The sequence below is a fragment of the Galendromus occidentalis genome, unplaced genomic scaffold (genome assembly GCF_000255335.2).
Source record: "Galendromus occidentalis unplaced genomic scaffold, Mocc_1.1 scf7180000077511, whole genome shotgun sequence".
In the NCBI taxonomy this organism is placed as follows: domain Eukaryota; kingdom Metazoa; phylum Arthropoda; class Arachnida; order Mesostigmata; family Phytoseiidae; genus Galendromus; species Galendromus occidentalis.
The window spans coordinates 1,406,556-1,428,931 of record NW_003805499.1 but is presented as its reverse complement, the minus strand read 5'-3'; the positions used below and the strand labels follow the sequence as shown (position 1 = coordinate 1,428,931).

At 51.0% G+C, this 22,376-nt stretch overlaps 3 protein-coding genes across 3 annotated transcripts in view; 1 reads left to right on the top strand and 2 right to left on the bottom strand.

Moving 5' to 3' along the window:
* LOC100902565 (Protein tyrosine phosphatase 10D) overlaps positions 1 to 10,636 on the top strand; it is a 56,353-nt gene extending 45,717 nt beyond the window's left edge. The window contains exons 3-17 of the mRNA XM_029112507.1: positions 701 to 896; positions 2,263 to 2,477; positions 2,955 to 3,058; positions 3,203 to 3,383; positions 4,173 to 4,448; positions 4,607 to 4,873; positions 5,089 to 5,198; positions 5,310 to 5,469; positions 6,343 to 6,612; positions 6,715 to 7,293; positions 7,412 to 8,582; positions 8,786 to 9,269; positions 9,413 to 9,607; positions 9,724 to 10,003; positions 10,210 to 10,636. Coding sequence (XP_028968340.1) covers positions 701 to 896; positions 2,263 to 2,477; positions 2,955 to 3,058; positions 3,203 to 3,383; positions 4,173 to 4,448; positions 4,607 to 4,873; positions 5,089 to 5,198; positions 5,310 to 5,469; positions 6,343 to 6,612; positions 6,715 to 7,293; positions 7,412 to 8,582; positions 8,786 to 9,269; positions 9,413 to 9,607; positions 9,724 to 10,003; positions 10,210 to 10,409 — 4,688 coding nt within the window. The 3' untranslated portion in view covers positions 10,410 to 10,636. The remainder of the gene's footprint in view (positions 1 to 700; positions 897 to 2,262; positions 2,478 to 2,954; positions 3,059 to 3,202; positions 3,384 to 4,172; positions 4,449 to 4,606; positions 4,874 to 5,088; positions 5,199 to 5,309; positions 5,470 to 6,342; positions 6,613 to 6,714; positions 7,294 to 7,411; positions 8,583 to 8,785; positions 9,270 to 9,412; positions 9,608 to 9,723; positions 10,004 to 10,209) is intronic.
* A 1,954-nt stretch (positions 10,637 to 12,590) lies between these two features.
* LOC100904054 (peptidase M20 domain-containing protein 2) lies at positions 12,591 to 16,534 on the bottom strand. The gene is made up of 8 exons (XM_018640902.1): positions 16,424 to 16,534; positions 15,270 to 15,513; positions 15,001 to 15,149; positions 14,804 to 14,924; positions 14,514 to 14,687; positions 13,183 to 13,428; positions 12,895 to 13,025; positions 12,591 to 12,805 (listed from the first exon to the last, which is right to left on the bottom strand). Exons 2-8 carry the CDS (start codon positions 15,481 to 15,483, stop codon positions 12,662 to 12,664), a joined length of 1,179 nt encoding a protein of 392 aa, XP_018496418.1. The 5' UTR covers positions 15,484 to 15,513; positions 16,424 to 16,534; the 3' UTR covers positions 12,591 to 12,661.
* Positions 16,535 to 18,312: 1,778 nt separating this feature from the next.
* LOC100904196 (guanylate kinase) lies at positions 18,313 to 21,977 on the bottom strand. Its single transcript, XM_003746969.2, has 4 exons — positions 21,769 to 21,977; positions 20,211 to 20,345; positions 19,491 to 19,939; positions 18,313 to 19,207 (listed from the first exon to the last, which is right to left on the bottom strand). The coding sequence occupies exons 1-4, from the start codon at positions 21,782 to 21,784 to the stop codon at positions 19,169 to 19,171; spliced, it is 639 nt and encodes a 212-aa protein (XP_003747017.1). The 5' UTR covers positions 21,785 to 21,977; the 3' UTR covers positions 18,313 to 19,168.
* Positions 21,978 to 22,376: the final 399 nt, after the last annotated feature.

Here is a 22,376-nt window from a genome sequence, read left to right as displayed (position 1 = left end):
ACTCATCCTCGTGGAGCTTCCGGTAATGAAACCGCGATGTAATTTCGTCCCCGCAACTCTAAACGAAGGTACCCGAAGAGCGGTTCTTCGTCGATGATACGAGGTCTCGGCAACCTCGATCCCACCTGCCGGTTGGTTTCGAGCGCTCGCACAGAGCCTCCTCAAATTGCGCGGGCATGTTTGCGGGACCAAAAAATCAACTTTTGGAAAACATTAAACTTCGCTTAATACGCGCTCTTCCGAACGTCTACGAGGGATGAATAAGATATATCCAGCTGGATGGCTTTATTCGGTGTAGGAGCCAGTGCTTTCCACAAAGCCCTCCTTTATGGCCGTAAGCAAGATTAGAGTGGGCTTCTCGGAGAGATATTATGTCGAAGGAAGTACCCGCTCTTCAATTTTTTCCTCCCCCGCTCAAACACTTGAACTATTGCCGAGATCGAGCGAGGGAAAATCCCGAAAACGGTGTCAGATTTTTTTAAATTGATGAGTCTCTAGGTGGCTCCGACCGCGCTCATTCCAAGATCTGGTTCGGGGTGTCTCGTGGAAAGGAAGTCGCAAATTAGAAGTTCATCCTTCTTCTGGGCGCCGGAATCGGAGAGCAATCCCCCTAGAAATATTCTCGATTGGATTACGCAGTCCCAGCCGAGTGCCGAGCTTGGACACCCTGTTTCTGAGTGTCTCTTGTTCCTCTTTCCAGGTTACACCATACAGAATGTACTGCCGGGCTCCGAGTACACTTTCTCCTTCTTCGATGGGACGATCTTGATATATAACGAAACTCAGGATTCGGAACCTGAGGTTCCTTTCAATCTCAGCGTCGTGCAAACGGAGTCGGATAAGGCAGCAACAATCTACTACGATCCGCCGGCAAATGGAGGTCACACAGGATTTAGGTGGGTTTTCAATTTCATCTCAAGCTATCGAGAACTTCGGTCATCAAACGGAACAGTGCGGAAAATTCGGGGCGGAACCTCATTCCGCGAAGTTGATTCGCGACGGAATCATCATCACAGTGTGTGTCGCCGTAGCGGTACGAATTAAAACATGGATCCTCGTGATAATTTCCTCCGGGATAGCCCGCTATAATTGAAGGCACATTCCAATCGGAATGCATCGGATACGACCGATACTTGGTGTCAGAACCCTCGACGCGTATACTCCCGTGTATGTGCTCGTATGACCGCCGATCCGAGTTATCCCGCGGGGGTTCTGCGGATGTTACGTTCAATTTTTGTCGAAGAACTCGAATCCAAACTCGAGCACTGACTGGCCACGAGGAGGGAAAATCGTCGCGTAGCCAGCCGGTGGACGACTCGATGGGAGAACAATGTCGCAGCACTTAGCGCGACCAGACTACGAAGCACATCAAAATTCCTCGTCGCGCCATCGATGCATCGCGACAGCTAGACTCCGAATCATCTAAGCCTTCGTGCTGCGGCTCGGAATCAGGGTCGATGCCCATCGGGGCGACCTAATGCATAGTTATTGAATTTCTCCTGATCCAGAGTCTCTCGAATCTTGAATGCGTCGTCGGTCCATAGAAGTCGCCTTGCTTACTGTTCTAATTTGGATCGGAGGCTTCCTTATCGGTGAACCCGCCATCGACGTGCGATGGGTCCGTACGAGGAAGGAAGCCTCCTACCCTTGTGAGGATCGCTCGATGACCAGGTTTTCCCGCCCGATGTAATGAAATCGAATCTGGTAGACAGCAGATCGAAAACAAGCGTTCCGAGTTTGGGTATTCCGAACTAGTCGCGGCGTCCCCGTATCACAATCATCCGATTGCTAGGCTATCCACAACAGATCGTCATTGACGGCACGACGTGATATTTTTGGCCGGAATCTCAACGAAGCGAGGCATCATTGTTTGGCTGCTTCTAGTCAAGACCAATGCTTTGAATAGAATATTTATTTCGGACCTCGCACTTCGGATGCTTCTCCGCTCCGGTATGATGCGCGACAGAGCCCAATAATTGAAACGAAACCACGAATTGTCGAACGAAACGAAACACGTGGAGGAGGGGGCGGCTGTTACCGACGACGTGGGGGAAGGGAGAATAGAGGAAACATGCTCGAGCACCCCAAGGTTACCCGAGAGGGAAAACTCCCATACGGACACGTTTTTCTGCGGGACGACTACGGCACGTCGATCGTCCCTCCCCGTATTCGCTCTACGAAGTCATTATAGGAAAATATCCAACTTGTCCAGGAGGAGAGTTTCGAACAAATGCAGCGATTAACGGCGAGTTCGTTCGGCAGGCTCACGACTGCACCGGAGTGCAGCACAGACGAAGGCGGGGTCCGGACCCAGCATCTTCCAGCAGTCACCGCAGCTTCTCCGGAAAGTCCCGGGAAGAGTGAAAGGATGACCACAGTTCGGGATCTCACTCCGGGCTGTACTTATGAAGCTCAGCTATACTCAGTATTCAAGGAGAAGGAGAGTTCCCAGTTTCTGTCGTTCAATTTCACCACGAGTGAGTACTCAATGAGCAGAATGCGATCTGAACGACTTTGCGAAATATTATTATTCGACCGCAGTAATCGTTCCCCAATAATCGAGAGCGGAGAACGATGCTGGCTCGTATCCAGACATCCGATGCGAGTACAGAGCTGTTTATTCCTCTCGGAAGAGTTTCGAAGAGGGCTCGCTCCTGCCATCATCATGATCGTCGCCGTCGTCGGCGTCCTTGCGGTCGCCGCGATGCTCTTCTGGCTGAATAATTAGGAATAGCGTTTGCGAGCATAGAAAAGTAGGAAGCACGTTGATGCAACGAGGTAAATTGTGCCAACTTGCAAAACGTGCTTCACCCTCGACGCAGCTCGAGCCGCGCGGCAGCTCGAGCCAGAGCGCTGGAAGATGAAAGATTATTATTATTGTTGGTAGTAGTGGAAGTGGTAGTAATGAGCTGAGAACAGCCGCTCACTTCGCCCGTCCCTGGCGTATTTTACAGAGCCCAACGCTCCTGGCCGTTTCATCGTGTGGTTCCGAAACGAGACGACGCTCCTTGTCCTCTGGCAACCTCCCTATCCGAGCGGGGTGTTTGACAAGTACAAGGTCCGTATACGTTCCCTCCCTAAGCTCGGCCGAAGGATTATTTCTCTGTCGACGGATGGAATCAGGTTCCAGAAAAGAGAAAAAGTTCCGCCCTCACAAAGGCTTTGATCATTGATTCAAAAGCGTCTGAACTCCTTTCCGCAGGTTTCCATCTACCCGCAGGACTCTCCGCAAAGTGTTCTGTTTGTAGAGAAAGACAACGATCCACCAGGTCCAGCTCAAGCCGCTTTTTACGGCCTAGTGCCTGGAAGAGCTTACAACATTTCTGTACAGACGTTGTCGCGTGACGTGGTCTCACAACCAACAGATGCTCAGTACAGAACAGGTGAGCGAATAAATTCATCACAGCCCCGTGATTCGTTGATACGAATTTCAAAAAGTTTGTCAACGAGGGTAGAACTTCCTCCATGAGCTCCGCCCATAGAAGAAATCGGGGCGTGTCTGCTCGAGAACGCACGCAGCGATTTTCGCTCTGCTTACGAAACTGGATCGGATTAGAAATGAAGAGATTCCAGACGGGATTCCTCGACTTGTCAGAAGGGATTCCACAACCTGCCCAGCTGTCAAGCTACGAACTGACCTCTGTTTCGCAAAACACTCGGGACCCAACGCAGAAGGAAGACTTCGCCTGAGAAGCTTGCGGACTCGCTGCTGTTGCTTGCGCAGTCGCCTCAGCACCTTTGCCTTTGAGAGCCGCTGGATGTAGAATTTAAAGTGAACATTCATTACTCAAGGGGACAGCGCTGAGGTCTCTAGTGCGCTTCTTCCTCGAAGTAAATGCTTGAGCTGGCCGACTCTCAAATATATTGAGCTCATAGAACCCAAACGATGTCAACGAAGATATTCTGTTTAGGAGTAATTCCGAGATACAGTTCCGTGAGGGTGCGCGCTGTGCTAGTAACTTGCCGTCGGGAGTTCTCGGCTTCCCCCCCCCCCCTATCCTATTTCACCCAAGGCTCTAGGGGATTGACACAACGCGTATGAAGGATGGTCAAGCGAAAGTTACAGAAAGAATCCGTCGAGCTATCGCGATTGAATTTTTCTTCGAGACCTCCAACCCAAGTGTAACGGCACCCTCGTATAATTCTCATCGATTTCCTCCCTTCTCGCGCAGTGCCTTTGCCGCCGACGAATGTTACCTTCGACCTGAATAAGGTGACGACGCGATCGTTCGACGTCAGCTGGTCGCCCCCGAAATCCTTCTCGGAGTTCGATCGCTATCAAGTGGCCCTGAGCGCGAGACACTCATTGAGGCAAGTTGTGGGCAAGGATGAGGAGCGTCGGGCAAGATTCGACGAGGACATCAAAGCTGGAGAGAGCTACGAAGTTCTTGTCAAGACGGTATCGGGGAACGTCGTCTCTTGGTCGGTCACCGGGAACATCACAACTCGTAAGTGCTAGTTCGTTGCAACGTCGCAAGCCGTCCCCGCAATCACTCGGATATCGAGAGAGAGCGAGAGAGACGGGAGCGTGGCCTTTGAATGAGCATTCGATGCTGGACCTCATCCTGTAGTTTCGAATTTCTCAAGTCAACTCTCCACCGTACAGGTCCGCTGCCCGTCGCCGCTATCAATGCGACAGCGAAAGAATCCGGCGAGATCTACCTAGAATGGAGTCCGGCACGCAACTCGACCCAGGACAGTTTCAAAGTCCGGTATAACGAACTGGAAAATTATCAGAGCGACAATGTTCAGACCGTAACGAATACGTCATTCCTGCTGCACGATCTGTTCCGCGGTCGGAACTATTCATTATCGGTGACTGCCGTCAGTAAAGGCATGGAGAGCGAGCCGTTCACCGTCTACCAGGCTACACGTAAGTCGGACTATTCCGCTATCCTTCTCAATGGTAGATCCGAGCCGAGTCATGCTGAGCCGGGTCGAACGACGCCGCCGCTGCCGCTGCGAGCCCGTCCGTTCCGAACCCCTGGTGCATTTGTCGCCGTCGCTGCAACGAGACGCAAATGTTTGCTTTGCACACCAGCATATCTGCATGATGTAGAGTAGTTTTGCAATTCGCTCTCATTGCAGGTCCTTCGCCACCTGTTATCGAGTCACTGGAACCACTCAGCGGTCCGGGAGGATTCCTGAACATATCCTGGAAATCCGACGTCACGAGCCGTCAGGATTCCTTCGTGGTTGTGAGTAGCACGGGGTGGAATCTCAAATCTGGACTTGAAAATTGTGTCTCTCCCTTTCAACACGGAGCTCCGTGAAGGTCGTGGATTACGAGAGTAATCTCTCTTATCCAGGTGTACACTCGAAACGATACACAGGAACAACGCCAGGAAACAACTAAACAGAATTGGCTGGTCCTGAAGAATCTGTATCCTGGTGCCGGTTACAACATCAAAGTTTCGGCCATTTCTCACGGCCTCTGGTCCGAACCGCATTCGTACTTCCACACTGTTGGTGCGTATCCCCGCTGTGCTCCCTCGTAGAGTTCCTGGACACTTGAGCCTATGCCGCATGATATTCCGCTCCGAATGGAGATGCTTGCGTGTGGACGAGGGGGAAAAAACTCCCGAGTCGAATGACTGACGAAGTCGAGTCGATTGACTGAGGGACATGTATCGACAGAAAGGCAGATCGTCTTTTGAGGCTTGAGACGAGGGGAAATAGAATGTCTGCGAGCTTTAGATAACTCACGTTGGCTATGAGGTCTGATTGCTTCGGAATGCTTGGAAGCTGGGACAGATTCGCTTCGCATTTTTCGGAATATATTTTCATGCGAAAATGAGACTCCCGCGAGAATACGCATGGAATTCCGTCGGGAAGTCCTCAGGCATCGTGGAAATATGGGGCATCGACTAATCCATCAGACTCGAGACGATGTCATTATGAGCTAAAAACTAAATATATAACTCAAAGATATAATTAGCTTACGCCAAATACTAAAGTGCTCGAAACTAAACTGACAAACTTGTCACGCATGCTTCTGGAGACTTTGAAACTGATCCACTCACCCGAATTAAAGGGTCGTACAAAGGTAACTCTTTCTGTTCGTCCGCGTTCGCAGCGTTTTGTGCGTTGGTCCCGTTCAAATTACCAATCCCATGTAGCCGATGATAATCGGTCCCCGTTTTTTTTTCTAACCCCCCATTCGAATCTTCAACCCCAAAACTTCGAGGCGATGACCTACTGGCCAGTTTTCGAATTTGCTCCCTAATAACTTCTATCGAGGAACGCGGTGGACTCGAAAAACGTTGCCCGTCGGAGGTCGAAGTGCGTTTTGATCCCGTTAGTTTCAATCCCCGTGCATCTTTCTAACATTTCTTCACATAGTGCCGCGTCCTCCGAACAACCTGCTCGTCACGAAGGCGTCGAACACCTCGATGATATTGACCTGGATCTCGCCGGTCAACTCGATCGTCGACCATTACAACGTATTGATTCGAGCTTCGTCCTCGGACACTTGGAAAGATCTCGGATTTGTGAACACGACAACGTTCGAGATGAACGACTTGATCGCCGGGGAGAAATATTCCGTGAAAGTGAATGCTGTCAGCAACAAGGCCGAGAGCCAGAACTCTCCGGTCATCGAGCAGACTATGTGTGAGTATTTACGGAAACTTGAAGCGATGGCTCTCCCGAATTATTTGATTCAGCCTCAAGTTCGAGCGAAAGTTGTTCCAAACACGATGTTCGTCCCCGCAGATCCGAACGCCATCACGGACGTCAAGCACTCTGTGGACAGTAAAAATGTTACGTTCAGTTGGCAGAGGCCGTCGGGACGCATTGATTACTACATTGTTGTGTTCAATCCAGTGAGAGATCCTCTCGCACACAACTCTCACCAGTTCCCCGCCAACCAGACACTGGCGGGAGAACCGGTGTCAGTGACCATTGAGAACCTGAAGCCCGGCGAGCTCTACAGCTTCCGCCTGTACTCCGTGAGTCATTCGCTGCGGAGCGAGGGCGTGGGCGTCGAGACTCGGACGATGCCCGTAATCGATTCCGTGATAAACATCGTTATCGATGAACACGCTACGAAAACCTTAGGCATCAAATATACCCCAACGCCTATCCGGAGTGTCGTTTTCGACCGCTACCGGTTCCAACTGCTTAGTTCGACCGGCGATTTCCCCGTTCCGCCTGCACAGGAGAAACTATCGAACGATACGAACCGTCTGGTAGTTTTTGACAACCTGATACCGGGTCATCTGTACAACATTTCGATTTGGACGGTATCCGGAGGAGTTTCCAGCATCCCAATTTACAGACACACCCGTTTATGTGAGTCCCCGTAGCCTGGAATAAGGAGACGATATTTCGATTCCTATTCTTGAATGTGCATACTCCTGACTGATTTCCATATCGATCGTGTCGCTTACGTTCTCGGTCCCGATTCCAGATCCTGATCCCGTGAGGTCAATCCGAGCTCTGACGGTTACCGACACGGAAATCTCGTTGACTTGGGAACATTCCGGAGATGCCATACCTGGGTCAGGAGACCGTGACGGTTACGAGGTCCAATACCTCGACCATCAGGGATATCTGGTGCACAACTTCACACTGATCGAATCGATGACTTACGTTAACCTCAAACCCCACCATAATTACACGTTCGTAGTGGTGGTCGTCTCGGGCTATGAGACTTCCACGGTCCGGAGGAGTTTGCCCATGTCGCAAACATTCCAGACTCTGGAGAGCGTTCCCGGGAAAGTTCACTATTTCCGCCCGATCGATTTGCGACCGTCGCAGATCACACTGGAGTGGTCGCTGCCATCATCGGAGCAGAACGGTGTCCTGACGGGATACAAGATCTCCTACTACCTCAAAGGAAGTGCCAATAGCGAGCACAAGTACAATATTTTCGCACCGAACATCACCAACGGTACGATAGGCAATCTGGTCCCCGGAAAAACCTACGTATTCGAAATCCAAGCCCATACGAAGATCGGGCCGGGCGGAAAAGCTCACTCTGAAGAAATCATGCCCATCTGGGCTCCTCCGAAGCCGTCGGACAGCGTTTACCCAACGCTTGTCTCGCATACATCAACTTCGATCAGAGTGCTGTTCCGGAAGAACTATTTCCAGAACACGAACGGCCCGATCTTGACCTACACGTTGATCGTAGCCGAAGACGACAGTCTCACACCTTCACAAAACCCCATGCCGTCGTGGAACGATGTACAGGGCTTCACCTACTGGCCCCCCTATCAAGTGATGGAACCGTACTATCCGTTCAACGGAACCATCACCACCGAAGATTTCATCATCGGCACCGAGGACTGCACTGACAAGACTAGACAACGGACGAGCGTTTATTGCAACGGCCCACTGAAGCCCGGTAGTCAATATCGGATCAAACTGCGCGCCTTCACAGGACCTGACAAGTACACCGATACAACGTGGTCGTACGCCATACAAACCGATCCGGACAACTCATCGCTGATCGCCGGAATCTTCATTCCTCTGACAGTGCTCGTATGCATCACGCTGATCCTTCTCGTTCTTAGGAAGAGGAAAATGGGTCCCTTCAACCCTAAACCACCATTGAAAGATGATCCCGCCACTCATAGGTCAGTTCCCGAGCCGAGACCCGTTGCCCTGCGTACGGGGAGAAACCTCGAGTCGAACCTCTACCATTCCATTTCTCGCTTCATTTATCCGTTTATTCGTTCTGCGATTTTTTGCCCGTTGCCCGCGACCGTCACCCTCCCGCCTACATGGCGCGGCGTGACATCTCCTGCAAAGCCCCGAGACTAACTTTCGCGTCTAACAGCGTCTTTTACAGACACGACCACGGCATGAGCCTCCCCGAGAATCCGGTTGAAATAACGCGACCGGTGAAATTGTCTCTGTTCGCCGAGCACTACCGACTGTTGAGTGCCGATTCAGACTTCAGATTCTCCGAGGAATTTGAAATGTTGAAACATGTCGGTCGAGATAGACCCTGCTCGGCGGCCGACCTGCCCGTGAACAGACCGAAGAATCGCTTCACGAACATCCTACCGTACGATCACTCGCGAGTGAAACTGCTACCCACCGATGACGAGGAGGGGTCTGATTACATCAATGCAAACTACATCCCGGGTTACAACTCGCCGAGAGAGTTCATCGTGACGCAGGGTCCGCTACATTCTACTCGGGATGACTTCTGGAGAATGGTCTGGGAGCAAAACTGCCGTGCCATTGTCATGTTGACGCGATGTGTGGAGAAGGGGCGGGAGAAATGCGACCATTATTGGCCTTTCGACATGCAGCCTGTAAGTGATCGATCCCATGGGGTTCATGGGATCAGGAGGGAAAAACAATTCTGAATTCCCTCCCAGTCTAGAACAACAGAGCACAGTATCCCCGCATTCGAAATTCGCGAGCATTTCGCATAACGGGACCATTGCTTCTCCAGGTCTACTATGGAGATATTCAGGTGACCATCCTCACGGAGTCGCAGTACCCTGATTGGACGATCTCCGAGTTTAAAGTTTCTCGAGGGGATCAGTCCAGGATCGTGAGGCACTTCCACTTCACCACGTGGCCCGACTTCGGAGTCCCTGACCCGCCGCAAACACTTGTCAGATTTGTCAGAACGTTCAGAGAAAGGGTGAGCTCATCGACTAACAACGATCGTCCTGATATCGAGAGATCGTTGACCTCGAGGACCTTCCCCCAAATCGCGATTTCCAAGGAGACAAACATTTCATCACTTCGACCTTGCAGGTAATCCCGGACAACAAACCCATCGTGGTCCACTGCTCGGCCGGCGTTGGACGTTCGGGTACCTTCATCGCGTTGGACCGAATCTTACAGTCGACGCGAAAACTGGACTTCGTTGACATCTTCGGCATCGTGTACGAGATGCGGAAGGATCGCGTCTGGATGGTTCAGAACGAGCAGCAATACATTTGCATATATCAGTGCCTAATGTGCGTGCTAGAAGGCACGGAAGAATTGCGCCTGCTTCATGAGAGAGAAATCCACGACAACAGCGCTTTCGAAGGTAAATGAGAGCTGTGTACGAAGGATTCTAGACCGATGTTCACCTGTTCATCGTCGGTCCGTTTCGATCGAATACGTAGATGAGATCCTCGGGAAACTGTCTACATAGATACCTAGGCACATGGAAGCGTTCACTCGACGGTCCGAGTGCGTGTAGGCTACCAGTCGGCTAATTCGTACTAACAAAACCTTTTCACGGCAAATTAGTCGCAAAACTGAAGGACGATTCCGATTCGGATGAAACCAAATCAACGGTGTTAATCGTGGATCCCGGGTGGGTGGAATGGATGCAGACTCTTATCGTAGTCGAGTCCTTGCCCCAACGTCTCGAAGCTATCCTCTACCCTCCCTGGAAACCCCAAATACGTCCCGAATTCCCATCGATCAGACCTGAGCGAACATTTTGATTTGTGTCATCGGTTCCCTCCTCCCGAGTCCCGAATCCGCCAAGCGAAAAGTTTCGCTACCCATCCCGCGCTTGATAATCTCCCAGGAGAGAGGACGCGGAGAATCCCACAGAGCATGATTGCACTACAGATTCATTCATCAGCCTCTGTTCGATTTTTCTCCTTCACTATTCGCTCAGCTCACCGGAGAACTTTGCGAATGAGTTTGCTAGTCTTAATGAACACCTGAAAAATTCTGACTCGCACCGTGCATGGCTGTCACGAGCCCTCAATCCCGACAGCGTAGTAGCCCCCTAGTCGCACCCCATGATGGCGTACCGTTAACGTTCGTTAAGATCTGCGTATTTCAGATGACGAGGGGATAGCGGAGTCTGGGATCTGATCTCGACGACGGACACGCATCCGGAAACCGAAACGCGGTCCGACGGCGAGTCCCGGACGCCGCCGCCTGCCGATGTTTGTCTCCATGATATCGTCTGACAGCGGACTAACAGCCAGGAGTGTGTTTCGTCAAGAACCTGCACAAGTACACTGAAGAACAATCACGATGAGGCTGAAGACTCCTCAAGCTGTAGCGAAAACGATTGGACAAATCCTCATTGGACGTTTTGAAGCAATCCAGTCGAACAAAGCATCGTCAGGAACATCTATTGAGGTTCTTGCCGGACCTCGCCGAGGCCGTTACTCAACAGAATGGAACTACAACAATCGGCTGAAGTGCTCGCTGCACCTCTGTGTCGTCTAGTCAATGCCAGCAGGAGAGATAACAAATTAGCTCACAACTAGCAATACTTGAACTGAGAGAGAGAGAATATATATGACACAGGAACGGAAGGTCGACAAACAGGTTTCCGCAGAAATGAAATGTGAACTTGTCTCACTCAGACAGACAGAACGACGGAGATCACTTGCCTCCTTAGAGAATATGATTCCTCGTCCGCCAAATTCCACTGCCCGCACGGTTGGATTTTTAAGACATCAAAATGGAGAGGGAGTGAAGCAGTGGCATCAAGTGTGGAGTAGACAAATACATGGGGAATTGTTCATCGGACGACTGCACTGTCGGGAGAGATTTGTGACTGGACACGTGCCCATAGCTTTGCAGAGCCTCCCCCCTGCTCTCCCATCCGCTTCGGGTTCCCCTGGACGCTTTTCTAGAACATGGGCTGAAAGTCATGTATCTAAATGCCGCGTCATCATTTTTCCGCCATTGTCCCTCAGCGGACCGAGAGCCTGGGCACGCCTCCGCTCGTGACTCACGGCGCGTGCGTTATGCGATGGGGAATGTATTCTTGGTTCATCAGAGAAACAATCGTATCAACCGCGTGCCCGACGAACGGGTATGGGCGTTGGGAATTTAGAATTTGGCAGAGTAGCGACGATGGAAAAAGCGATCCGAGAAGTCGAGCCCCGCCGCCGCGCGATTTTGTACAATGTGGTCAAGGAGAAAACATCGAGTTGGCCATCTAACGTTGCCGGCTCCTCAGAAGGCGATGCAAATCCTTGAGCCCAACGAGACCATTAGGGGAAAGCATAAATTATCGGGTTTGTGAATGTGTCTGGAGCGGATCCGAGAGAAAAACAATTCGTGGAACCATTCGACCGCGGAAACTTGGAAAAGTCAAATCAGATGGATTGTACTATTTTTGAGGCACCTCGAGACGCTTTTGTTTCTCGAGACCTATGATCGTGGCTTCGGAACATCCCAGAACGCTACGTATTAATTGCATGCGCTTTTGTTCGCTGGTGTTATCGATTTTTATGAGCATAGAGACAACAGCAGCAGAACGAAAAATGCATATCAGCTTCGATATCGACTGATCCCCAGCGATTCGTCGGACGAGTATTTTATAGTTTTTGTGCCAGACGAGTTCAGCGTTTTCGCCGGTGTGACAATTAGAAATTCAGTCTCGGCTGCTAGATAGAAGCCTGCGATAAGCCAGGAAAATGTAAGATAGGGGTTGAATGGAACGAGTAAGACTGGCCTTCGTCGAGACATCTTACGTTACTCAATAAATGACCTAAGTTATCGTGAACCGAAGAGACTCGTCTTGAATTTTCCCCGTAGATGCATAGCCCTAGCCTCCGGATCTCGATGGCGACTCCGCTCACTCTATAATCAGACGACGATGAATTTGGTTTCGACCTCTCTCGATGGCAAGCAAGTTTGGGAGGGACGGATGACATGAAATTTTCTATTTATTCCGGTCCAGGCCAACAGGGCCAAGCGGAAAAATATGAGTCATCAATACCTATTGGGTTTTCTTGAAATCTTCTCTCGCTTTCTGTAATGCTTTAGGATCAAGGAGGACGTCTACGCAGGTTTTCGCCATTGCTTTGGCCGCGATCAGAGTGTTAGGCTGAGCTGCGTCATCCCCGGCACCGTTCGTAAACTCCTAGATAAACGATCCAGTCTTTGAGTCATCGTATTCTCGGATTTCGGACTATTCGACTAGGAGCGAATTCAGACGGATGGACTACTTACGATCGAATGGTTCGGTCCTTTCGCATCGATGTGATATATGGGTTGTATGGTCGGTACCTGCCATGACACGTTTCCTATGTCTGATGTGGCGAGGAATTTCCCCAGTTTCTCATCTTCGTCGAATTTCATTCCTGGAATGACTTCATGCATTTACCCCATTGCTGTTGAACTTCCACGAGGGTGAATTCCCCGAGATCGATCCCTATACCATAACGACGATGGATATCCATGTGATGATTCCGAGGGAGACGATTCTCTTTGAGCGAAAATTCCCAATCTCAGGCTCACCTTCGGCTTCGCAATGTTTACGATAGTGTTCGCCTAGAGTCGCGTTCGTCCGGAGCGGCAAGTATTTCGGATTAGGGGTCGACAGTTTAACCTCGGTATTGCTCAGGAGGGCTCCGGCTCGTGCGCAGTCTTCGACCCTTTTCCCCAGCTCTTCGAGTTCCGGGATGGTCGGGGCACGGTAGTAGATCGATAGAGAAGCGTATTCAGGCACAACATTAGCCGCAGCGCCTCCGTTCTTGATGACCGCTGTGGATAAACTCGGTGACTCAAGAAGTCGTCTCAGCAATACATTTTTGAGCCTTTCCGTATCGGCTGAAGCGAAGCATGCCCCGCCGCACAGTGGTCAAAAATCGATTTCTAGTTGGACAAAATTATTCGGTCGTTTTTCGCCCATATCTCAGACTTGAATGGTTCAGACTTCCCGATACGATGAAAATTAGGGACGGATGACCCCCCACAAGGACGCACCGACCCGAAAAGTTGCGATTTGTATCGATACGACCGAGGGAAAATTCTTTCGTGGCCGACAATAGGCGAAAACCTAAATTGCTCATTTAGGACCTCTGCCCCGGCTTGCCCCAGGATTTTTTTTTTGTAAAGCCCCTCAAGCCTTCCGCTTTTCGAAGCACATCTCCGATTTCTGCGCATTTTTGCGCTAAGGGCTTTAAAAAAAAAAAGGCAAATTTTCGCTGATTTTAGGTCTTCATCGGAGACATCGAATTATAGCCGGGCATGCTTCAGACGAGATGGCCTGGGCTGTCTTAGAATATTTTTTCCTCCCTTTTACTGCTCGTGGGTGACCATAGGCGGAGATACCGGGATGCAGAATTCGCTACAGGCTTTGATCCGCTTCGATTGTGGAGAGAGATTCCCTCTTTTACAATAGCATGGATATGGATCCCGATCGGTGCTCGCGATTCGGGGGCGAAGCGAGTCATCTCGGCGATCCGACATCCAACAGCTCGTTTCCAGTATTACCGCCGAAAAGCGATCTCTTGAGCGCCAGCAGACGATGTTCCGAGTCTGACTCACGGGCAAGCTGGCGCGGTCTCCACTTCTGTAGGAAGCTGGAAGTCAAGCAGGAAACCACGTGCATCGGGATCGCTCTTCGTTGTGCGCTCTCGGGCTGAGCTTCACTGTGCATCGAGACTTTGTAAATCAAATATCGTCTCCGCGGGCGAGCTGGAGGTCGGAAACCCTTTCCGAGTCTCACGCCTCATTCGGGAAACGGAACTCTATCGAAAAAATCATCGAAATAATTTTGTCCACCTAGGAATTGATTTTTGACCACTGTGCGCCGGTGCTATCCCGTATTATCTATTTCAACACACCGTGCACCTTGCAGGCCGGTCGGACGTGCTGCCGGAGCATGGCCAGACCGTTGTAGCAGGTCACGGCAGCGTCGAGTGCATTCTTTCCTTCCCATGGATAGCCGGCCGCGTGGGCCGCTTTCCCCTGATACTCGACTATCAATTCGACGCATCCGATGAAAAGCGGTGCGATTTCTGTCGAAAGCGGTGGAAAATCGTCAATGATGAAGAAACGAGGCTCCCCCTGCACTGAGAATCGAGCCGAGAGCGTGCGGACGCGCTGCAACTCCAACGCGAAAATCACCGCCCACCGTTCGCTGAAGCTGCAGGATGAACCATCATGGCGACATCAATGTCCGTGAAAGCTCCGCGCTCGATGAGAACTTGTTTCCCCGCTCCTCGTTCCTCGGCTGGGGTCCCCATCACGACGACCTGAAACATTCCCAATCAGAAACCTTCATGGCGTCTTACCCGAATGATGAATTTCGCGCTTGAAAGTTATCCACACCTTTCCTTTGACGCTGGGGTTATCCTCCAGGAAGCGCTTCACCGCAACACCCGCCGCGAATCCGGCTTCAGCGATGAGATTGTGACCACACGCGTGACCAACACCCGGTAACGCATCGTACTCGCAGATGATACAGACCGTCGGTCCACCTGAAATAGGCAGATCTCTCATCATGAAAAAGATATTTATATCGGACAGAAGGATAGGAATGGAACGTGTGAACGATGAGGATCTCGAGTGAAGATCGTAGAGCAAACCGGAAGATTCACCTTTGTCTTTCCCATACGTTGCTAAGAAGGCGGTATCGCAGTTCAGGTAGCTGCCGGTAACCTCGAAACCCTCCCGCTCGAGCTCCTTGACCAGATACTCGTGGCTCCTGTGCTCCTCGAAGGCTAACTCGGGATTGGCGTGGATGAAGGAGGATACGGAGCGGAAGAGGTCCTTCGACGTCGAGAATGTTTTGTCGATCGATGAGTAGTCCATCCTGCTCGTTTTTCGATCGACGTCACGTTTCTAATCTGAAGAATTCGGTCTCAGCGAATGGTTTCTCGGGAGGGGACCACGAGGGAGGGGGGGGATACTTCGGCATGAGTCTCTTGTCGGGCTTATTCAGTGATCAGTTGCTCATTCAGCTTATTCAGTATCGGGAAAGTCGAAATCTTTTTATCTCAGGCTGTCTGGCCGATATTTCAGGGATTTTTCCCCGGGCTCCGCGGAACCCCGCAGCACCGTTTCCTAGGCTATGCCCAAATGCATATTCTTCCAACAGGGCGGAATCATCGATTCCCATCGATGAAGATGCTTAGGATGCATTAGAACACCAGAATAGAGTTCAGATGGGGAGAAATCCAAAATTATCGGCTGACTGATGGAAAGCTCACCGAAGCCCAAGGTTCCGGCGACACCCACTCTAGAAGCCTATGGGTCTAGACACCGTAGAAACGGGGGTCTAGAAACGGTTCGGGGAAGTATGTATGACGGGGAAGAAAAAGGAATTTCTGACTTGAGCCGGGAATCGGTCCGCTGACCGCAAAGCACCTGACGACAACAACTCCCGAATGAATGGCGATATTGATAACTCCCGCGGTGAAAATATCTCTCCAAACCCGGAGCTCTCCGACGAGAAAAGAGAAACGAATAACTCACTCCGGGGTGGCGGCGCGAGAACTCGTTCCGGAATGTTTTCCTGAACCGAATGCTCCCCAAGCTCGGAGCGCGTCAGCACCGTGCTTGATAAACAAACGAGCACATGTGACATGGCAGGGAAAGAATATAGAGCGAGGGAGATCATCATCCGAAGAGGACGCTGCGCCCAGGAGCTCGCGGGCCAAGGCCTCCTCTGAAAATACCCGCATTCTACAGCCTCGAGTAGAGCCCGACCTCACGGAAGTCTCCATGGCTTTGATACTCACACACATCTTACCTTTTTGAAGTCTGCTCGGAAGAAGCGTCTGGTGTTGTAGGCGGCTCAAACAGTCACCATGGAAAGTTTTCCTTTGCTAGGTAGCGCACTGTCTCGAACGAGGTGGCAAGTAATGCGATCAGGCGAGCCGTCTGTTGGTAAGGGAATAAGCTCCTCCACCCAGCGATTTACGACAGCTCTCGATTGGAGTGGTAGATACGACGTTTCGAGGTTATCGCGCGCGCGCTCCGCATGGAAATTACTGCTTGATGCCCGAGTTGTTTGCTTTCTTCGTGAGTGTAGAAGAGGACTTCCTGACGATTGGCTCACTTTCACGACACGAGTACTATGCCACCCAGACCCTGGAGTGCATTTTCGGTTTCTGACGGCCGGTGCAGGTCATTCGGGCTGAGAGTGGAATAGGCGAATAGGCAACTAACTGGGCGGAATGCCATTGAGGCCCGGACCTTTAGGGCGCGTGACCGTTCGGGTGAGGAGTCTTTCGGAAATCGGAACCCCTACTAATTGCAGAGTCGGGTTGAACACCGGAATATTAACTTGTTCATCCTCTCGAAGTCCATGAAGATGGAATCAGGAATCAGAGCCGGCCACGCATCCTTGAGGAGGGGCAGCGTCCTTGAGTACGTTCCAGCTGTTTCGTCCGGTGGTAATGCTTATGCGACCAGCAATACACATTGCGATCGTTCAACGAGGACGACGGAAATCTGACGAGCGGGCGAGCGGTCATTGAAGCTACAAGATTCCATGGGGTCAAGATTGAATCATTCTGATCGAATGAAGAGAATGAATATGAGCGTCGATGTGAGTTTACCTGGGAGGGAAACTACGGCGCTGAGCTGAACGTTCCGTCGGCGTAGAGTAAGTCAAGCATCATTGAAGCCGATCCATTCTCTGGTTGATCATTTCCTTAGGATAATAATCCGGTCACCGGAGTCACCTGGCCACCATCACGACTACGGAAATCCGCGACTCGAAAAACGTCGGTGTGCCGAACACGACGGTCCTGTGCTTATTGATCATTCGTGCCATGTCGGAGCGATCCGACGGTTGAGCCGCACTCTCTGTGCCGTGAGGATTGCAGAAGACATCAAAGATGATGGCGGCTCGCTAGTTCCTCCACATCGAGTCCCTCACGTACATACGGCCGTCATGGATTTACTTATCACGTCTTTTCTGGGTTTTGGTCAGTTTTGGGTTTTGGGCGGGCATTGCTGCTGATGGAGCTCTCTACGTGGTCCAACGACTTACTCGAAGTCAACGGAATCATTTAGCTCTTGGTCTCACGACTCTAACTAGGTGCAATTGGAATATCGAGCAGCTTACAGAGAAGCCGTCGATTCCCCAATCGTGGACTTCGGGAGCCTGATCTTCATAATCCCGAGATAACTGCACCGATTCGATTCCGAGCAATCAATTCAATGGGCTTTCACCACATCCAGCGCCTCCCTCAAGTCTCCATCGATGGACAACATGCGTTGAAAAGTATCCGTAAAACCCGGGATGCCCAATCGCGGGTTCTGAGGGGGAAGACTCGGGCTGAGACAAGCTCGGAGGCATCAATCACGTGGTAAGAAACAGAGCGGCTACTTGGAGTTTTTCACAGTGCTCGTCAATGATTTCCACCGAGTCGTTCTTCGAGTACAGATCCAGCAAGAGCTATCCTCCGAGAGGATGCTCGCCTACCTAGGTGACAGAGTCCCCACTCTAAGGACGCGCGCACTTATTCGGACTCTATTGATTGAATGGTGCCGGATTCCTCTCCGTCTTGCCAAGCGACGGGGCTCGTAGGCTCACCGCACCCGATGCCTGAGTGTGTTGAAGCCTGAATCCTTGTCTCTGACTCAGAAAACTCAAAGCTTCTACACCTATATGCTAATTGAAGAGCCTATTTCTAACAGTATCCAATCTCAGAATTTTTATTACCGTTTCATTTATGTGAGTTTAGTGTCGTAAGTTGAGGGCATTCTTGATATCATTCTGATTTGAGGATGTTCTTCCCCAGTTTTCCAATGTTTTCTCATTTGCTCACCCTAGATTCGGATCTCTCCGAGAGTCAATCCATATCCGAAATCTGTACACTTTGCTTAACCCGAATGCTAGAGAGACGACGCTTAACAGTAAAAGGTACATATTCCTCCGATAACATTTGCTCGTGAGTGTTCATCCGGTGTTATCGCAGTTCCGCTACCACCTCCCTATCCGAGGCGATTCGGCAGAAATGAATTTTTTAGCTCGAGGAGCAGCCGTGTATCTTCTCCGCCGGGTGGCTCATTGAACCCTCAAATTGAAACCTATTGACCCACATAGAAGGTCGGAGATGTGCCCACAAAGAGGGAGGTCCTTCGAATTCTCGAGGAGAAGATCAGAGCCTTCGGTAATGATTTTTCCCTACAATGGACTAAGGAAGAGATCAAGTATCCGATTTTTCCTAACACATCACGCGTCGTTCCTGGAGGACTCACTTAGCTCAAACCGAGAGCGGCTGAGGTTGCAACATCTGAGGGAGGAAATCATCGAATTCGGAGTCTTATCCACAGCCGCCCCGATTCGACGGTATGAGAGTGTAACTCGAAGGAACCGATCACCGAAAGCACGGAAATATCATTGAATAAATTATAATTTATTAGGCGAATGGCGATAGTAATCGCTAGTCGCCTAATCATGATCCCAGGGTATGTACAGTCCGTGCTGTGCCGGGGGACACGGCACAAATACTCGACGTGTTCTATTGAGTGGATCGAAGAACTAGAATTCAGCAGTCTTCCCGGAGAGGTCTTCGATCTCCTGCGAAGCAAAGACATGGATATTCCTGTTGGCGATCCAGGCAGCACGTGGAGTTAAGAGAAGAAAATGCAATTCAACGTTAGTGCCATGTTAGATGAGTCGGAAATTTCCTTCAACTCACAGTCGAATACATGCACGCATGATCCCAGCAACCCTCTGCGCGCAGGCACAACCCATGATATGATCGGACTCGCATTCTTAGATGCATGACTGCTCATTCGCTCCCATCGCGTTCATTTTAGCCTTAGATCTAACGAGATACTTGAAGAAGTTAAAGCTTTACCTTCTGGAGAAAGCTCTCTAACGACGCGTACGCGTCATCGCGGTCATCGTTGACGATGACGAGATCGAAGTTCCCCGCCTCGTCGCCGTAGGCCATCTCATCCACGGCTCGCTTCAAACGTGAACTGAGTGACTCCTCGGTTTCTGTCTGTCGGTTTCGGAGTCGTCTCTCGAGTTCCTGCAGCGACGGCGGCTTGACGAACACGTAGAGGGGGTCCAGATCGGTGTTCTTGATATTTTTGACGCCTTCGATCTCGATATCAAGAATACAGATTCTCCCTTTCTCCATGACGGCGCGCACCGCACTCTTGCTCGTGCCATACATGTTCCCGGAGAACTGCGTGTGTTCAATGAAGTCTCCGTTTTCGATCGCTTTCTCCATCTCTTCTCTGCTGACGAAGTGATAGTCCACGCCATTGACCTCATTCAGGCGAGGTTTACGGGTTGTGTCTGGAAGTGAAATTATTCGATTCAGGAAAGCATCATTTCTAAATTTAGCACAAGTTGATGGATGAATGCATTCTTGACCAGCGATAGTCCCAGATTCGCCGTCCAGCAGTTCGTCAGTAGTTCATTTAGAGGGAAGGACCTCTTGACCCCGCATCGATTACAGTCACTGAGTGGGTCCGCATCCAGAAGCTTGATCTTCTGAAGTGTAGAATCCGGAGAGCCGAACCGAAAATCGCAGAGGTTCCCTTAGTTGAGAGCTGCCACTACTCACGAGAAACGCTGAGCGAAAAACATTCGTTCGCTTTCAAAAGCCGTTTGAGTAACGTCGACTTTCCGCTTCCGGACGGACCGCATATCACGAGCGGTCGCAGCGAAGACATGGAGCGCCGTCCAATCGAGAGGTATCCTGGAAAAGAGAAAACTTACGCTCTAGACCTCGACAATGATTTTCGAAACGGTACGAGGACGCCGAAAATCGTTTCGTTGCGCGCGACAGACATCACGGGGACCAACCTGTCCTTTTAGCAACTTCAATCGGAATTTTACGGCGACCGATGCTTGATGCTCGGAACAAGCAAGACAGCATTGCTGCACCTGGTGATGAAACCGAAATGAAGCACGCTGGACAAACAAACTCATTCGGCCAGGTAGAAAACACCGCGGTATAAAGTATTGCAAAAGGCGCTCGAGATAGACTCTGAACGGCTGAAGAGCCGAGCTCCGCTTGATTAGCTGTCAAACATCGTAGCCGCCGGCTCACGTCTGCTACGGCTGTCGGAAGCAGCCTTGTCGTCGGCTCTGAGTCGACGATCGTCGAACGAAGATCTAAGCCAGGGAGTCTTGGACAGGAATTCGGGAGTCTGAATAGCCCGCTGCGGATTGTTTGTGGTTTTGACTGAAGTTGAGGGACAATTCCCCTTGCGATGTTGGGTTCTCACCGAAAGTCCGAGTTGTTTCGAGGTTTCGCTCTCTGACGCAGCACACGCGGGGATCGAGTGTCGAATACTTCGAAAAATTCGATGCTCGTGAGGTTTCGCTGAGTCCCCCGAACGAGAGTGTGCGAAAGTCTGTGAGGGTGGGTGTTGTGTTGGGAATATACCGAAGAGGCCGCCAGGATGCGGGCCAAGGTTTCAACCGACCAATACTAGGGGGCGCTACACTGGCGGCGCGGAATTTTCGTACAACTCATGTGTGCGGTGTTGATGTGTTGGTTCCCTATCTGGGCTCCTCGTGCGTTGTCGAATGACGAGACGCCGGTAGATATGTAGCGGAAGGCAGGAGGAGAACTAGTTCTTGTGCGGAATAAGGAGGGTCCGCATTGGATTTTTTCTTCGGGAAGGAACAGACAAGCCGTCGCGGTTTCCGATCCGCAGGCATGCCGTTGGAAGATGAATGCAGTCGTCGCTTGAGCGAATTGCTTCATCGGGCCAGCCGAACTCTTTCGATATATGTACGAACGCTGAGGCATCTCATTATAGCCGCGGTCAAGAGAGATGGAGAGCTCGGCGGAGGCTCCGAATCGCGAATTTTTCCCTCCTCCGAGTTCTAAATTCGAGACCTTCTCTATTTGGGCAATTGCTTCTAAGGCAAGCGCCTGGCGGAGACCATTCCTCCACGCCTAAGAAATCCGATTCGAGTGGCCTGAGCTCCCACGGAGGCATGGGAAAACACTCCTCCGAAATGTATCGCGTGCATTCGACCGGAATCTCGTGAGTCCCGGAGGATCCGAGCGAGCCTATGACTTTTATATGAATCAAAAAGCACAGCAGACCATATGGAGGTGAATGGCGAAACCCAGCTCGGCCCGGATAAATGCACACTGAACTCACCATCTATGATCCGCATGTTGGCGATCAAGATCTCTCGGTGAGATGACTGAAGCCGCGGAAATCAGTGTGATTCGTCTATTCAGTAACCAATCATGGACCAGGTGAGATGGTTAAGCTATGAAGCGAACGGGTTTCCGACGGATGTCGCCGTCGCCTCACGCGAACCAAGAACACCGACCAGAGTGTTGCGAACAACGAACGAACATCGCAGCAGCTTCGAGACGAGAGCTGGCTTTCCCTTTCTCGGCTACCACGTGGTCGTCGCTGAAGCGGTCGTCGGATATCATCGTGGAACGTTGCGCAGAGACAGCCGACCTGACGCCGAAAGCTCTCTCCGATACAAACATGCGAGAATGCTCCATATTCTCTCAAAATGACAAAGAGTCGAAGGTCATCGAGGTATCGATATCGGAAGCTGTCCACTTCCCTGGGAGCAGATTTCTCCGAGGCTTTGGAGCGAAATATACAATGAAAACATAAATTATAGAAATAGTGCAATATACACATTTAGGCGGGGCCTTGACCCGCCCGGCGGCGCGTCGGCAGGCCTAGGGGCTACTTGAAGAGGATCAATCGCGAAATTCATATTCTCGGAATGCGCGTCCGCT

What these genes read in the sequence shown, in the direction of transcription:
- LOC100904054 (XM_018640902.1), bottom strand. Translation starts at nt 15,483, where the DNA reads ATGGACTACTCATCGATCGACAAAACATTCTCGACGTCGAAGGACCTC. An exon ending in ACCGGCCTGCAAGGTGCACG is followed by an intron (nt 13,429 to 14,513) that starts GTGTGTTGAAAT and finishes GTTTATCCACAG; the next exon opens with CGGTCATCAAGAACGGAGGC. An exon ending in AAGGACCGAACCATTCGATC is followed by an intron (nt 12,806 to 12,894) that starts GTAAGTAGTCCA and finishes TCGTTTATCTAG; the next exon opens with GAGTTTACGAACGGTGCCGG.
- LOC100904196 (XM_003746969.2), bottom strand. An exon ending in TTTTTCGCTCAGCGTTTCTC is followed by an intron (nt 19,940 to 20,210) that starts GTGAGTAGTGGC and finishes TTTCACTTCCAG; the next exon opens with ACACAACCCGTAAACCTCGC. An exon ending in TAGAGAGCTTTCTCCAGAAG is followed by an intron (nt 19,208 to 19,490) that starts GTAAAGCTTTAA and finishes TTTGCTTCGCAG; the next exon opens with GAGATCGAAGACCTCTCCGG.